General features: G+C 34.6%; 1 protein-coding gene across 1 annotated transcript in view; it reads left to right on the top strand.

Annotated features, from left to right (window-relative positions):
* The window catches only part of AMMECR1 (AMMECR nuclear protein 1), a 116867-nt gene that overhangs the window by 38352 nt on the left and 60190 nt on the right, over nucleotides 1-18325 (top strand). The window contains exon 2 of the mRNA XM_081115374.1: nucleotides 14489-14599. Within this exon, the coding sequence (XP_080971500.1) occupies nucleotides 14489-14599 (111 nt within the window). The remainder of the gene's footprint in view (nucleotides 1-14488; nucleotides 14600-18325) is intronic.

Here is an 18325-nt window from a genome sequence, read left to right as displayed (position 1 = left end):
TCAGCTGGAGGCTTTGTAAATCAGAACATTTAAATATACAGAGGAAGTAGTTGTACTGATGTTTGTTGGTTAGGCTGCTTTGTTCTTTTTTATCTTCCCAGGGAGTTTGGTCTTTTTGTTTATCTTCCGTTTCATTTGTTCACAAAGTTACAGGCTTTGAAGTAGGCAGTTTTATAGGCCTACCTAAAGAGAAGTGTAAAGCAATTATCCTTCTCATTTCACTATCTGATTTATCTCAGTTTCTCAGCCAAACTCAGCCAGTGTCATTCATGGTTTTTGTCTTTTTTCTCATTCGTTCTGCACTTGCTTGCTTACTGCTATCCTCATTTTCTGGGGAAGCATATATTGTTTTGTGCCTCCTAGATTAGAGGTTGACTCAATCTCTGCCTCCCAAATTAGAGGCTGACTCAATTTACTTTATGAACATTGAACTATAATGGTGTTGTCTTGATGTGTTAGTGGGAAGTTTTAAAAAAAATTTGATATGATAATATAATAGTGCATATCATAGTATTTTTTTTAATTTCTCCCATCATAAAGTAACGGCATATGTGGTTGAGTTAATGTGGAGTTCCTGTCCTTAGTCAACTGCCTATCTATAGATATGACACTGTGATTACAAGACTTGGGCTATTGAGAATATGATAAACTCAGTGTTACCTAGTATAGTAGTGAGGTAAATTGCTATGCCATAAGAGTACTTACATTGAAATGGTCATAGTTGGAAAATAGCCCTTTAAAAATAGCAAAAACAAAGGCACACTTACATCAGATATCATTCAAGATTGTTAACTTCCTCAAGACTTTTAGCTGTTGTAAATTAAGTTTGTTCAGATTGCATTCACTTTAAAAAAAATTGAATGGAGGGAGAATAAGAGGAGTGAGCTATTTTTGGCATGGACTTAAAGAAAGAAATATCAGTGTGACTGGTAACTGACACTTTTGTCAAGATCAGTTCTTACCTGACTGCTTTCATTTTTTAATTTCATTATTTTGGATTTTAGAGTTCTTGATTTGATATTTTTAAGTGACATCTCTAACCTTTTGGTTATGAGCAATACGTTGCCCCTGAAATTGGTTAAGTCACTTTATATTCTTCTGAGAGTTTACTACCTGTCAAAGCTGAAGAGATCTCTGTGCCTTTTGTTTTCTGCTTCCTGCACCATTTTACTGCTTGCTGTAGTCTTCTATTTGTGGTGGGTTTTTTTTTCACATTTAACATCTGAAACCTACCAGAGTTTGACCCTTAAATTAACTCAGTATTAAGAGGCTTTGAGACTTCCACTTTGGTCCATTAGAGAGTAACTGGTATAAAACTTGTTTCCTTCTGCCTCACATACCTTATAAACAAATAGGAACTGGAAAAAATACATGAAACAAGTGTTTTCAGGTATTGGGCAACAGGTAGCACAGGACTGTGATCCATGAGAAAAGGGGAACCAACAAAGTGAGCCCTATACTCGCCTGGCCTTTTTCCTGCAACCAGTGTCTGGACCAGGGGTGGGCAAACTTTTTGACTCAAGGGCCACAATGGGTTCTTAAACTGGACCAGAGGGCCGGAACAAAAGCATGAATGGAGTGTTTGTGTGAACTAATATAAATTCAAAGTAAACATCATTACATAAAAGGGTACGGTCTTTTTTTTTTTTTTTTTTTTTTTAGTTTTATTCATTTCAAACGGCCAGTGGGCCGTAGTTTGCCCACGGCTGGTCTGGACCATAGAATTGTAAAAGGGAACCCAAGCAGAGCCTGCAGTCTTGTTGAATTGATGAGACAGAGATAGGAGCCCAGGGAGGCCTATGTAATAGGAATTTGTACAGCAACATACTGGAGGGGGAAGCTACTCAGAGAAATAGTTCCACAAATCTGCATAAATGTCCCCTTTATCTTCCACTTAATATAAATCTGTGCATGTGTTGAAAGAAACACATGAGGCTGTGCAGAAAACAATTACTCAGGTGCTATAAGTTGAAAACTTACCAAAAGTCATACAGACTGAGAGACATTTGAGTTCCTACAGCAAAAGTGGAAAGATATTGCTGAACACCCAGGGTATGTAGTAGAGATCCCAGAAGCATCATACCTTAGTAATAGGGGTAATGTAGCCCTAGAGTAAAGGGTACTCTGAATCCAATCTAACAAAACTTATAAACCAAGTGTTGAAAAATAATTATCCACAAATAATTTAGATGCATGACAAAACAAACTTCACTCTGAAGGAAGACAGTAAAATCAAAGCAATCAAGAATATAATGATTATAGTATCTGACATCCCAAAATTACTAAAAATTCCTAGGAGTACTGACATGTGATTCATAACCAGGAGGAAGTCATTCAATAGAAACAAAATCAGAAATGATGGTTATAGAATTAGCCCAGCCAGCATGGCTCAGTGGTTGAGCATCACCTATGAACCAGGAAGTCACGGTTCCATTCCCAGTCAGGGCACATTCCTGGGTTTTGGGCTCGATCCCCAGTCAGGGGTGTGCAGGAGGCAGCCGATCCATGATTCTCTCTCATCATTGATGTTTCTATCTCTCCCTCTCCCTTCCTCTGTGAAATCAATAAAAATACGTTAAAAAAAAGACTTTAGCAGGCAAAGACTTTTAAACAGCTATGAAAATATGTTAACAATTGAAAGTAACACATGAATATAATGAGGAAAAATTGAAGACATATAAAGAACCAATTAGAACTTCTGGAGCTGAAAAGTATAGAATATGAAATGAGAAATTCACTGGATGAGATTAATAGCAGATTAGACTACAGAAGAAAAGATCAATGAATTTGAAGATACAACAATAGAAATTATCCAATCTGCAAAAGAGAATGGGAAAATCCTGAAGATAAGAGAGAGAACTGTGGGACAGTATCAAGCAGACTAACATACATGTAATTGGAGTTCCAAAAGGAAAGGAGAGAGGAATAGACTGAAAAATAGTTTAAGAAATAATGACTGAAATTTTCCAATTATGATGAAAACTATAAACACATAGAAGCTCAATGAACTCTTAATTGGGATAACCACAAAAGAAAACCACACCATGACTATTATCAAATTGCTGAAAACCAATAGTAGAGGGGACATCTAAAAAGAAGCTAGAGAAAAAAACACACATATTAATACAGAAGAACACAGATTTAAAAAATCATAGGTCTCATGAGAAAAAAAAATGTGAGCAAGAAGACAATGGAATGAGATCTTTGAAGAGCCAAAAGAAAAAATAAAAACTCAAATCCTATCTCCAATGACAATATCTTTAAAAAATTAAAGCAAAAAGAAATGAAGGTGAAATACATTTTCTTTCAGACAAACAAAAACTGAAAGAATTGTCACCAGCAGACCTATACTACAGGAAATATTAAAGGAAGTTTTTCAGGCTGAAGGAAAACGACACCAGACGGAAACTTGGATCTCTACAATGTAATGAAGAGTTCCAGATAAGTGCAGTAAGTATGGGGTAAATATAACAAACTTTGTTTCTCATTTAAAATGTTCTTTTAAAATTAAGTGATTGTTTAAAACAAAATTAATAATCTATCATGGAATGTATATAAGGTATGACAATAGCCCCAAGGGATGGAAGGAGTGAAATGGATGTATGCTGCTAAGATTCCTATGTTGTATATATAGTGATGTGATATTACTTGAAGGTAGATTGGAGTAAGTTAAAGACTCATCATAATACAACCTGGAACAACTGCCAAAAGAGGCACAACTACAATATCAAATATAAACATGGTAGACAATCATATCAAAATTACATTGAATGTAAGTAGCCTAAATACTCCAATTAAAAGGCTGCATAAAAATGCAAGACCCAACTATGTACTGACTCTAAGAAACCCATTTTAAGAATAAAGACATATCTCGGCGGGTATGCCTTGGTGGTTGAGTGTTGATCTATGAACGGTCACGATTCAATTCCCAGTCCCAGCACATGCCTGGGTTGTGGGCTCGATCCCCACTGTGGGACATGCAGGAGGCAAAAGATCAATGATTCTGTCTCATCATTGATCTTTCTATCTCTCTACCTCTCCCTTCCACTCTGAAATCAATAAAAATACATTTTAAAAAAAGAACAGAGACACAGGTTAAAAATAAAAAGATGGGGAAAGGTATATCATACAAAACTATAAGAAAGCTAGAGTGACTATGTTAATTAAACAAATTAGACTGCAGGACAAACAGTATTATGAGGACAAAGGGGATGTTTCATAATGGCAAAATGGTCAATTCATCAAGAAGACAAAAATCCTAAATGTCTGCTCCTTGTAGAGGCTCAAAATACATGTTTTAAAAAAGCAGATACAACTGAAATGATACAGAAAACCATAATTTGAGTTGTATACTTCAACACTCTTTAATTCAGTAATTGATAGAACAAGTAGACAAAAAAAAAATCACTGAGTAGATAGAAAACCTGACGAACACTACCAATCAACTACACCTACTTGACATTTTTAAAGCACTGGACTTGAAACTACTGGGATACATCTTTGTTTTTCAAATTGACATGGTACATTCACTAGGATAGACCACATTCTGAGCCATAAAACAAGCCTTAGTATATTCAGAAGAATTGAAGTTATACAAAGTATGTTCTCTGATTAAAATGGAATTAAATTAGAAATCAATAAAAAGACACCTGGAAAATTCACAAATATTAGTAAATTATATAATGTACCTCTAAATGGATCATGGGTCAAAGAAGTAAATGTAAGGGAAATTTAAAAAATATTTTGAACTGAATAATAATGAAAACACTGGAATTTGTGGGATATATCTAACAGTGCTTAGAGGGAAATTTATAGCTTTAAAATAAGATCTAAGATCAATAATCTAAGATTCCACATTAAGAAATAAGAAAATGAAGAGCAGATTAACCCTGAATAAGATGAATAAAATATTAGAAGAGTAGAAATCAATAAAATAGAAAAGTAACAATAAAGAAAAATCAATTAAATCAATAGCTCCTTGAAAAGATAAGCAGAATTGATAAACCTATAGGTAGACTGATAAAGATAAAAAAGAGATATAAGATACAAATTAACATAAATTACCAATATCAGGAAGGAAAGAGGGCATTTCTATAGATCCTACAGGTATGAAAAGGATAATAAGGGAATATTGTGAATAACTTTATACCAACAAATTCTACAATTTAGAGAAATTGGGAAGTATTCCTTAAAAGACACAAATTACCAAAACAGACTCAGGAAGAACTAGAAAATCTGAATAACCTTATATCTATTAAGGAAGTAAAAATTATAATTAATGACTTTAATGGTGAATTCTATAAAATAAACCAAACTTGTAGAAACACAGGAGGATAAAATCCTTCTCAACTTATTGCATGAGGCTGGCATCACTGTAAATACCAAAAGCTAACAAAGATATTACAGGAAAAGAAAACCAAGACCAATACTCCTTATATACATACATACAAAGATTCTTCACCAAATATTAATAAATAATTGAACCTCACAGTATACACAAAAAAAGTAACTCATGTTATAAACCTAAATGTAAAAGCTAAATTTAAAAATCTTCTGGAAGAGAACAGGAGAAAATCTTCATTACCTTTGGATAAAGATTTCTTCTATTAGACACAAAAACATGAACCAGAAAAGAAAAATTGATAAAAGTAAACATCAAATTTTAAAATGTCTGCTCTTCAAAAGATACCATTAAGAAAATGAAAAGGCTGCCCTAGCTGGTTTGGCTCAGTTGATAGAGGGTTGGCTTGAGAACTGAAAGGTCCTGGGTTCGATTTCAGTCACGGGCACATGCGTGGGTTGCAGCTCAATCCCCAGTAGGGGGCGTGCAGGAGGCAGCTGATCAATGATTCTCATTGATGTTTCTAACTCTCTCTCCCTCTTCCTTCCTCTCTGAAGTCAATAAAAATATATATTTAAGAAGAGAAAAAAAATGAAAAGGCAAACCACAGACTAGGAAAATATATTAGCAGTACATATATGTAATAAGATTGGTATCCAGGATATATTTTTTTAAAACCCACAACTCAATAGAAGACCATTTAAAAATGAGGTCCAGAGACATGGAAGCAAAGAACAGAGTGTGGAATCTCAGAGGGAAGGCGGGGTGGGGGTGGGGCAGACAGGGTGGTGAAAGACTGGGGCAGGGGGTGGGGATGGGCTGGAGGGGGCCAATGGGGGGAAAAGGAGACATATGTAATACTTTCAACAATAAAGATTAAAAATAAATAAATAAAAATGAGTCACTGGGTTGAATAAGCACCTCCTAAAAGAAGATATATGAGTGAATGTTAAAAGTTGAAGAGTTGCAAAAAAAACAAACAAAAGAGTTGAAGAGTTGCTCTAGCCGGTTTTGCTCAGTGGGTAGAGGGTCTGCCTGTGGACTGAAGGGTCCCAGGTTAGATTCTAGTCAAGGGCACATGCCAGATAGAAACATATCCTTGTTTCTATCTCTCTCTCCCTTCCTTGCTGAAATCAATAAAATAATATTTTTAAAAAGAGTTGAAGAGTTGCTCAATATCCTTAATTATCAGAGAGCTGCAAATTAAAACCACAGTGAGATATCCCTACACATTAGCTTCAATTTTCAAAAAGAGAGAAGACCAAGTGTTGGTGAGGATGTGGACAGCTGGCATACTCATACAATGCTGGTAGGAATGTAATTGGTACTGCCACTGGAAATTGATATGGCTAATTGGAAGTTTGGAAATTTCTTGTAAAGTTAAATATACACCTACTCATAACTCAGCAATACTCTTTGCAGGTAGTTACCTAACAAGAATGAAAACTTATGTTCACACAAAAACGTAAATGCAGATATTATCCTAGCAATTTTATTTATAGAAGCCCCAAACTGGAAGCAGTCCTACTATCCATCAATGAATGCGTGTATAAATAAATTTTGGTATATCCAATCAGTGTAATACTACTCAACAATAAAAAGGAACAAACAACATGGATAACTAGAAAAGGCTTTATTCTAAATGAAAGAAGATATACACAAAAACTACATATTGGATGATTTCATTTACATGAAATTTTAGGAAAAGCAAAATAACAGTGACCAAAAGCACGTTAGTGTTCACCAGGTTCCAGGAGTGTGTGGGGGGGGGGGGGGAGGGTAGCGGGGAGGAAGGGGGGGAAATTGCAAAGAGGCATGAGGAAACTCTGTGGTTTAGGTTATGTTTGTGTACATTTGTGAAAATTCATTGAATTTTACACTTAAATAGGTGCTTTTATTACAGCAATAATACTTTAATAAAGTTGATTTTTTTAAAGAAACATTTTAGAGATGAGGATGTCAATTCCATGTAAAAAAAAAAAAAAGCCTCAATCTCTCAGATATTTAATAGTAGAGAGAGGTTCTTGAGAGATTGAACTGTTTTCTGAAAGTAAAAGGAGGGGGGAAGCAAAGGCAGCATAAGCAGCTCTGATACAAAATAAGCTCTCACTTTAGCACTTTGTCCCTAGATCCCACCTTTCTTCTTTCCCTTAAAATAAGGGGCTTGCTGAATTCCTGCTACAAAGCTGAGTCTATCCAGCTCCTTTCTCCCAAATGAGCAAGTAATCCAGTACAAGACTTTAAAATCAAAACAGTTACCTTCCTAAACCCAGAAAACATGTGAAAAACAAATATATCAAAGTTTTATTGCTGGTCTTACTTATTAAGCTGGCACATTACATTGGGTCTCCTTGGAATAGGAAACACGATAAAAATCTAGAATGAAGAAGCTGGATAACTGTCCAGTTCTTTTTATATTAGTATTTAACTCAGTCAACATATTTTTTGGTAATTGAGATGGTAGAAGATAGGTAATTAGGTGGGAAAGTAAGTTATAGGTACCAAACCAAGCCAAGCCAAGCCAAACCAAAACAAAAAAAAAACACACCATTACTTGTCTTCATTATTTTGTTTAAAGTGTTACGAATTCCCCCCCCCCATCATTCAGCATGCAAATTGTCAAATGGAAGTCTCAAAACACTGTTCCATAAAAATTTTAATGGCATAAAAAAAAAGATTTAACTATATTCAACAATATTCATTCTAAAACTCCTGGATCTAGTCATACTAGTCTCTTAGTTTTGCTTATATTGACTTTAGAAATCTTAAGACTAGCAGAAGGTCATCTGTTTTTGCCTGGTCTGTTTTACATATAAAAATAATTCTTTTCATAATAAAGCCTGAGTCTCAAACCTTAGTTCTTTGAAGAAATTGTTTCAGAATAGGAATTTCAAATAGAAATTATTTCATTTTGGAAATCTATAGCAATTTGTCATTTAAAATTTAATGGAGTTACATTTTCAGATAATAAAGATTTGTGGTTTGTTCCTATTATAAGAAGAAACACACAGCTATTTCATCCTTACAATGCTACCATATGTTAAACTTAATACCCACTGCAGTGTCAACTAAGAAGAGAAAATATGTGCAAATATGGTATTTTTTCCAATGCAGGTAGTTTTTTCCATTTAATTTGGGGCTATAAAAAAACAAATTAATAAGACAGACTATTGCAATATGTCAAGTCTGAGACTGAATTTTTTCAGCTTACTGAAAATTGTTGATTTGGTCTTGCTAACAGGAAGAAATGATTCTTTCAGCTCAAAAATTGGCAGAATCAAGCTAATCTTTTAAAGTGTGCTTGTGATTTGGCTGGTTGTATGTTGGTGGTGATTATCCTTGATTTACAAGGCACACACATACTTTCAACATTTCCAGTCATATGTAAGTCTTTAGACTGCCTCTCTTCCTCTGGCATTTGCCAGTTAAATTAGCATTATGAAAACAGGGAAAATAAAAACATAATGCTGTTATGATAGAATTTCTGGGAATACCAGGTAGAGGAAATTACTGAAAGATTGGTAATTCCTGATTCACACTTTCAGATACTTGTGGTTTTCTATACTAAACTATGCTGTCTGTGTCTCCTTATTTTCCTGAGCTCCATGGGATACAGCCTAATTACAAAGGTTGGAGGGAAAGTGTGGTATGGGCTATAATGGTGATTTAGTGTATTTTCCTTCTCTTCAGTAAAGGATTAGTGTGGCTGAGAAAGTACAAAATGCTTTAGAATCTTACCCCCATTTACCCCTTTCTATTCCTCTCCTTTCAGGGCTTTCTATCAATTTGAATTTCAAATTATCTGTAAGAGTTAAGCCTTATTCATTCATTAATCATTTATTCATTCGAAAGTCTCATTAAGTAATATGAATTACTTAAATAATCAGATGGTAAATGGAAATTTTGATGGAAATTTGTAGATATTCCTAAAACACCTGAGTTTGATGAAGGCTGGCTAAACAATATAAAAAAATGAAGCAAGAAGGTTGAGAGGGCGTCAGAACAGGTGCTGGGAAGCCATCAAAAATAAACTGGCAGATTTTGTTAAGAGCGTTTAATGGGAATAGTGTAGACCAAGCATGTCAAATTTGGTATAAACATTTGTCAGTTGGGTCTAGTGTTTCTAGCTTATTCAGCATTTCCAGTTTGCCCTGGTATATTCTCAGCTAGTCTCTCTGAGGAGGAGGATATGTGTGTTTATGCCTACCTGCATGGTACTGTGAAGTATTCATGTGATTTTCCTATTCTCTGATATGCTACACACAATTTTCCCCCTGTACTGGGTGGAAAATTAAATCGGTTGTAAGAAAATTTGAAGAATCAGCCAAGTTCTAACACTAACCAGCTTGGTGCCTCTGCATTTACTCTCCCTGGGTCACTATTTGGTTTTTGACTGTAAAATGAAGAAGAAACAGGAATTCTTCAAAGTTCTTTTAAGTAATAACTTTAGATACACTATTATATAAACTTTCAACTATGTGCTAACATTTTTGTTAGGGATTTGCTGTGGACTCGATTGTGTCCCCACAAGATTCATACATTGAAATCTAACCCCAACTGTGACTGTATTTGGAGATAGGGCCTATAATGAGGTAATTAAGGCTAAATGAGGTCATAAGAGTGGGGCCCTTATCCCATAGAATTAGTGTCCTTATAAGAAGAGACATTAGATAGCTCATGTGCATGATCATTGGCTCTTTCTGAGTGCTTGGAGGAAAGGCTATATCAGGACAAAGCAGTCATCTATCCAAGAAGAGAACCCTCACCAGAAATGGAACCCTGCTGGAACCTTGATCTTGGACTTTCCAGCCTGAAAACTGTGCAAAAATAAATGTCTGCTGTTTTAAGCCACCTAGTCTATTGTATTTTGTTATGGCACCCCAAGCAGACTAATACAGGATTTAACCATATTGAGTATATATTTATGAATTGAATCTGTAGTTTATATAATTTGTAAATAATATACATAACTTTGTGTTGGAATAAGAAGTGAAAGGTTTTCACCAGGTGATGAAAGGAAAACTCCACCATTTCTATTTTTCTCTGAGTTGGACATTATGAGTAATTCAGTTGGATTTTTGAACTAAGTAGCAGAAGAACCTGAACATAGTTGAGAAGCAATTATTATTTGTAGGCAGAAGGAAAGAACCAAGTTAGAGGGCTTCTCTCTTTACCCATATCCACCTACAATATTAATAATCTTGTTGAATACATATGTTATAGTAATTAGTATTACATTGGTAGGGATTGATATCTTTGTTAATGTTACCACCTACAGACTTCATTCTAAATTATCTAATTCTAATGAAGAGCAAACTGTCAGAGTGGGGGCTTACAAATGTCTAAGGCTGCTATTTCTTTTTAACCTCTGTTTTTGCCATGGTATGGCTGGGGAAATAGGATTTAGGATAAAATATTGTTAAGTAAATGCACCTGTTTCATAGTTGTTCCCCTCTCCTACTAACATATTTCTAACCTGGTCTAGCCTGCATCAATAGGACAGTCTTAAAGAGGGGCACAGGAAGTGGCGTGCAACTTGGACTGTGGAATATTCTGCCCAGGATACATTGCTTTTCTGTGCTCATTCTGATTTCATGCAACTACATTTCCCTGAGAGCTACTACTATTGACCTGATGGTATTGGCTGCCAGTTGGCAGGGAGGATTCACTAAGGTAGTTACTAAGTGTTCCTGTCTACTGACTGGGAAAAAATGGAGAGAGTTTCTCCCAAGGTTTCTTAAAACATAGTGGTATAAAATGTTCAGAAGTAGGAAAATTCCTTAAAAAGCAATGTCTGCTTACCCTTAGATAAACATTTCCATTAATATTTCATTTCATTTTAAGCTCTTTTCTATTTTGTAGTATTTTTTTCAATGTATATAGGTGACCTTAAACCATATGGTAAAAGTATTTTCCAGAAATATTCCATTTCTGTCCTACCATGAACTATTTTCCTTATATCCTTGTCCTTGAGCAGCTTCTCTCAACAGGCTTAAATCTCTTTTTCTACTTTGCCTATTTTTTCCCTCTATGTGTTGGGAAAAGTAAAACTTTTTTGTTGCTATTTTTAGATAATAGTGAATGTCCCTGTAGTCATTGCCCTGTACAAAGCAGTTATCACTATCAAGATATAATCTTTTGTGCTCCTTTACTGGTATGTTTATTCTGTTTCAGTCTACTTTAAAATCATCAACTTCCCAATTTTCTCCCATTAAATATCGCTTTTAGGTATTTTGTGTGTTTTTTTTAATTCCTTATATGTATTCTTTATAAAAGGTATTAGATGAGCCTTTGCAAATGAGGAATTAGAGTCCCAGGTTTTGAAGGAATAGTTTTATTCTGTCTACTAAAAGTCTGATTTCTTCCATCTTTAGGCATCTGCCATAAACACAGTGAGGTTGTCAAGTAGAAATCCTTCACATCTTTGACACAGATAGTTCCCCACAATACCAGAGTGAATGTTGGTAAGGAACTGGGGGAGTACAGACAATTCTGCATTGGCTTTGCCTCTTGTAAGAGCTCTTTAGAACACATATTCAATAGTGACTGAAATGTATGGAATGTTATATCTGGAAGAGACCACAGTGTTGTGCACTTCTACATCTTCATGTTCTTAGTTATTATGGAGTGCCTTTTTTCCCAGACTGCCTAGCAAAATGCAGCTTATCCTCTAGAGCCCTACCTCCTGATTACATCATCCCTTCATCAGTGAAAGCATCCTATATAATAAAAGGCTAATATGCAAATTGTCCCTACCGGCGGGAGTTTGACCAACCGGGAGTTAGATGTGTGCTGACCACCAGGGGGCGGTGTGGAACATGGCGGGCATCGGTGATGCAGCACTGGCAGGAGGCAGCAGTGAAGGCAATGCCAGCTCTGATGGGCCCCGACAAGAGCGGGACCTCGGCAGGGTGGTGGAGCAGATGAGCAGGCAGTGCCAGGCCAAGGCAGGTGTGAAGGGAGGCCCCAGCTGGCAGCCGGGCGAAGGGAGGCTCTGGCCAGTGGTGGCGGCACGCAGCTGGGGGAAGGGAGACCTCGACTGGCAGCCGCTAGGGACCCTACCTGTGCACAAATTTCATGCACTGGGCCTCTATTGGCATTATAAGAAACTGTATAAATCCCCCTACTATGTGTTTGAATGTCCTCCAACATATTTCATAACATATTTTTTAATCTGTCTTTTCTATTTATCCTATGAATTTTGAATGTTTTCTTGAGTAGAGAGTATTATATATATTTTAGTGGGATAAATAAGAAAATTGAAAGTACTTTTAAAAGACTTTTATTTCTTGTGTTTCTGATAGGAAATGAATTCACTTGCACTTTTAGATTTCTCTCTCAAGTCACTAAGAGAATATGCCCCTTAGTTCTGTGTTATTGAGAAGCCATCATGGTATTTTAAAGACATGTTATATCTAGTACAGTGTGGTTCACTTTGTTCAGGGTCTGCCAAGGGACATGGCTTGTGTAGAGATATTTTGCATAGGTGTTGTTGAGGATCGATATCTTACTGTCCATATAATGGTCGTTGACATTGACTCCTTCAAATTAGAAAGTAAAAAATGAAGAGGTGAAATTCATATTTAGAGATAACGTGTGAATTTTAGGATACTAATATTTGTGAGAAAATAATTCTAATTCCAGTCTTTCTGATCTAATATTAGTCAAGAGAAAATTTCCAATGGGAGCATTAGAATCTTGTCTCAAATTATAAGATATTCAGTACACATGATGTAGAAAACAGAAAACCTGGAATTTACATTTTGCTTTTTATTTTAGTATCTTTACTGTGGTTCATTCAGCACTTGAATACTAATATCGACCACAGATTGGCCCTGTACTTTAGTCATCTTTTTCAGTGCCTCTGGTTATTTGGCTCCAGGAAGAAGGTAATTCTTAGTACTGCTCCTTGGTTTGTATACTGTTTATTTGGGAACCTGTCTGCTGACCCACTATAGGCTAATTTAAAGAAAGAATGTGTTCTCTGACTCAACAGCATATTATCACAAATACATGACATATGGTATGTTCCCCTAAAATTTAAATTTTAGAAAGTTGAAATCTATTATGTGATACTAACAATACTTTTAATACTCATATTAACACGAGCCATCCCCAACTATAGATGTTTATTATTTTACAAAATGTCCTAATGTGTGTAAATTAATTTATTTCATAAAACATATAAAGTTGCTTCTGATGAAAATCATTGCTTTTAGACTTAACCAATAAGTGAGGCTGTCAGTGGTTTGCTATAGAATCCAAACACTTACTGTATTAAACTTCATTTAAAACTATATTACTTTCTTGATGCCATTATATTACAGTTTATACTTTGGTAGTTGATGCTTGAGAGATTGTACTTATTGGCAATAATTTTATCTAAAATTTAAAATAAATTTTCTGTCCATATAATGGTTGAAGAATTACTTTGTTAATAATGTTTGCTGTTGTCCTTCATCTCTGATCCCTACTCATTTTTATAAGCCAAGCTAAAGATGATCAAGCGCGATGAAAGTTTCTTCTATCCCAGTAGCTTAATTTATAGCAGTTTACTATGAACATGTCTGCCTTCTGTACTGGCTCTTAGAGAACAACAACTATGTTTTAGGCAGCTTTGTATTTCCTGTAGCACCTTTTACAGCGCTTTGTCCCGATATGTTTAGTTAAGTATTTATTGAAATTGGTGATTTACCCCCAGATATTTTAAACTAGATTTATGAATGAATCAGTAATTTGAGGTTTAAATGAGGAATCGGGCAGTCAGTTATGATGGCATTTTGGAAATGATGGTTAAGGTCCTATAGTCAGGATTGTCTAAGTTGGAGTTCCTACTTTATGTATGAACTGTGAGACTGCCTCATACCTAAAATAGAAATGTTAGTAATAGCACTAGCCTCTTAGAGGTGTTGATGAGGCTAACAGATAATTTGTTTAAAACGTTGATTGTGCTGCCTAACATAGGGTATGCTCAATACATTGTAGCTGTAATTATTGCCAAATGCAGTCCTATTGGGTTGTCACAGCCCCTTGAGGTCCTGTCATTTGGTCTTTATATCTCAGGCATCTAACTTTGCATATAGTAAATGCTCAATAAATTCTTAAGTTGAATTGATTGATTTACCCTGTTTTTATCTTCCATTACAGCCCACTGTTTGTAACATGGAAGATTGGTCGAGACAAAAGATTGCGTGGATGCATAGGTACTTTTTCTGCCATGAATTTGCATTCAGGACTCAGGGAGTACACACTTACCAGGTGAAGATCAATTTTTGTTACCTCTGTTCCTACATTAAAAAAACACACACTTACAAAACTTGAACCTGATTATTTAATTCATTTTCCTTTACTGAATTGTCAATATTCTTGACTCTTTTCATGTTCAGTATTTTTCTTCGACCATTTGCCATATCTCTGGTAAAATGTTGATATATATTATCATCATATAAAATACTGTGATTACATGTATTCTGCCATAGATGTTTTAAAGTGTTTCTTTTCTTTTAATACCAGATTATTTTTTTCATTTGAAAATCAATGACCAAATGTCCATAGGTTACCAAAATGTATTATTTCCACAATTTTAGTCATTGTGTCTTCTCTGTTAGACTTTTAAAAAAGTATTGATGTCTGTTTCATCTTGCACATTTTGTTATACTTTTATGTATTTTTAAATGGAACCAGTAAGCTAGGGAGAAAATGATGCCACAGCCTGGCAGCATAATCATTCACATTCACACTTTACCCAGAATTAATTGCAGCTTACTTATTTTGTTTCATCTAACACAAAGACAAAATAATGAATGCCTCATTACAGTTTTTAGGACTTGGTTCTTAATTTTTGAACTCACAAAAAGCTATCTAGCATGCCATCTGATTTTTTTTTCATTTCAAGTTTTGATTTTTAGCAAATTGTGCTTCAAAATTATTTCAAAAGAAGAAAATTCCTTAAATAATAAGCTATTAGTAAAGGAATTTCCTGTTTTATTCAAATTTCAGAGTGATTATCTAATACAATTTCTATAGTTGTAATATGTACAAGTGTTCGTCCAACAAGAAATTGTTCTCTCCTGACTATTGGTACTTGGGGCAAATTGCTTAACCTCCAGTAGATAAAGTAGTAATTACTGTATGTATTTTGTTCTGTGTACAAAATAGGGATGTTAGAGAGATGTTAGGGGAATGAAGTAATAATCAATCACTACTTTGCTTCAGGATTAAGGTTGTGGAACATTCATTATTAATTGTAGAATCACATAAATGCAGTTCATAACACCAGTTAATAAGATGCTGGTAACTGAGTTTAGTATTCTTTTATTTGAAGGTGGAGCTCAGTGCTACAGGATTTTCTTAGCTTACAATGAAGCCCAGAAAAAAAAATCAAAGACTTGGAGCAGGGGTCCTCAAACTACGGCCCGCGGGCCACATGCAAATACAAATATTGTATTTGTTCCCGTTTTGTTTTTTTACTTCAAAATAAGATATGTGCAGTGTGCATAGGAATTTGTTCATAGTTTTTTTTTTTTTAAACTATAGTCCGGCCCTCCAACGGTCTGAGGGACAGTGAACTGGCCCCCTGTTTAAAAAGTTTGAGGACCCCTGAGGAAGGTCACATTCATTCTTAGATTTTCACAGGTATTAGAAACTTGGTGTTTGGACTTGATTAAATAACAGACAGGCAGTAAAGGGATCAAAACACATATTCTGGAAATAAGTACAAATTGCTAAAGATAGTATAAATGCAGGTCTAGGCTTGTTAGTTTTTCCCCCTGATGTGAAATACTATGAACTAATTTTTTAAAATTTATTTTTTATTGAATTTATTGGCAGAATTGAGTTGGAGACTTTAGCAGATTCTGCCAGTGACTACGTCTTTGGGACAGGTGCATATGAAATTACACTTTTAATAGTTATTCAAGGCAATTTATTATGCATTTCCTAATATAATTTGTTATGAGGAACACTGACTGGTTCCTTGGTATTGCCTAAAGAAAAGGATTCTATGACTAAATATATTTTGGAAGCACTGGCTAAACAAATTTAAATAGATCTGCTCACTGCAGGACTTCGCAGAACCTTTTATGTTCACAGTATTGTTCATCTCTGAGAGAGAGAGAGACAGAGAGAGAGAGAGAGAGAGAAGCACTTCCCAGACTTCACCTTTTTTTTTTTTTTTTTTTTTTTTTTTTTTTTTTTTTTTTACTATTGAACCCTTTTGTCCTTCACTCCAGTATCTTATGCCATTAGTGTTCTAAGGAATATATTTTCAGATACATTCATTCTGTTTTAAATTTTTTCTTTTTCTTTGTGGTTGGAGAGTCTACGTTGATGTATGGAAACCCTATGTACTTTCTAATGAATTGTGCCAGAAATCCCAGTATCAAATATTATACTTTATAAATTTTTATTAGTTGTAACTGTAGTAGCAGTTTGGTTTTGTTTAAAGAAAATGTGCCCCTTTTTTGCCTTAATTGATAAGAAAGGATGAAAATATCCAACTTTTCTGGACTTATGGATCTGTCTCCAAGGGTAATTACCAGATGAATTACAGTATATATATTTTTATAATAATGTGATTTTGAATTAATTGTTCAAATAGTTGAACTTGGAAATTTCCTACATTTGTATATCTGATTACCCTCATTGAAGTCTGTCTCTTCCTGTTTACTTTTTGACTTTTTCCTCATGTTTTTATTACAACTTCTTGAAAATGTATATATCATAGTAGAGATATGTGTGTTTGTGTGTGTGTGTACACATATACATACCCGGTCTTCTCATTTTTGTTTTGCTTAATTTCGTTTGCTTAATATGACAACAAGAAGTTATTTAGAAGAGATGAACAAAAGAAAACAAGTCTTATAATATGCAGTTGCTCCTTTTTTCATTTCAGAATCAAAATTGTGGCATCATTTTAAAAGTTGCAGTATAATATCTTTCAGTCCAATAGGGCACTAATTACTTCCACATGCTGTTGCTGTTGTTACTGTTGTTATTATTATTATTATTGTTAATAGCTTCCACTTATTAAGAACCTTACTAAATGTCAGATACTGCAAAGGAGCTTTATATGCATGTTCCTCACAACAACTCTTAGCTTGAATATATTGAATTTATTGGGTTGACATAGGTTAATAAAATTGCATAGGTTCCAAGGGTACACCCCAAATCAAGTCTCCTTCCATCACCATTTATTCCCCTTTACCTGCTTCTACCTCCCCCCTCCCTTTCCTTTCCTTCTGGAAACTAAGATGTATAGAATTTAAATAATTTAACCCTTTACACATACAGCAAGTATTAAGTGGTAGAACCAGGATTCAAATCAGGCCATCTCACTGGAAAGTTCAAGCTCTTAACTGCTACATTTAAGATGAGACAACATAAATTTTTCTGAGAATATATGTTTTGCAGCTTCATCATGAAAAAAAATAAACTGGAAAGCAGATTACTATAAATGGCATAAATCGTGGATCAATAATTCTTTAAAAATTCTAGTTAAGAGTTAATATTGAAATTTTGTCATATTTTTGATTTCAGGAAATCCATAGATGGGATGATAAAAAGTATGTAACTCGGGTTTGTATAGACTAGTCAGAAGAAAATTCACTTGGATTAATATTAGAAAAGGATAATGCTTATTATAAAAGCATACTATTATATAGTATGAAATTGTGTTCTTTGGCTACATGTAAATTATGGACTAGACTCCAAGAAAAATACTGTTTTTCTTAACACAATAATTGGTGATTCTTGTAGTCTATTCTTCCAATCTTAAAAACCCATAAATCATAAAATTTATAAACGGAATAAAATGAACTTGGGGCTGGGGATAAAAAGGAAGGAGAAAGCAAAACAAAAAATAAACAATGAAATTAAAGCCTCCCAGGTACAGGTATCTTTTAAAAAATCTGTTTTTTACTATCTTCAACTGTGATTAGACTGTTGTTCACTTTTCAGAATATTACTCAGCTGTAACCTTTTTTT

The sequence above is a fragment of the Myotis nattereri genome (assembly GCF_964212035.1).
Source record: "Myotis nattereri genome assembly, chromosome: X".
Lineage (NCBI taxonomy): Eukaryota > Metazoa > Chordata > Mammalia > Chiroptera > Vespertilionidae > Myotis > Myotis nattereri.
The sequence above is the reverse complement of the archived record's forward strand: the minus strand, read 5'-3'. Positions and strand labels throughout refer to the sequence as shown.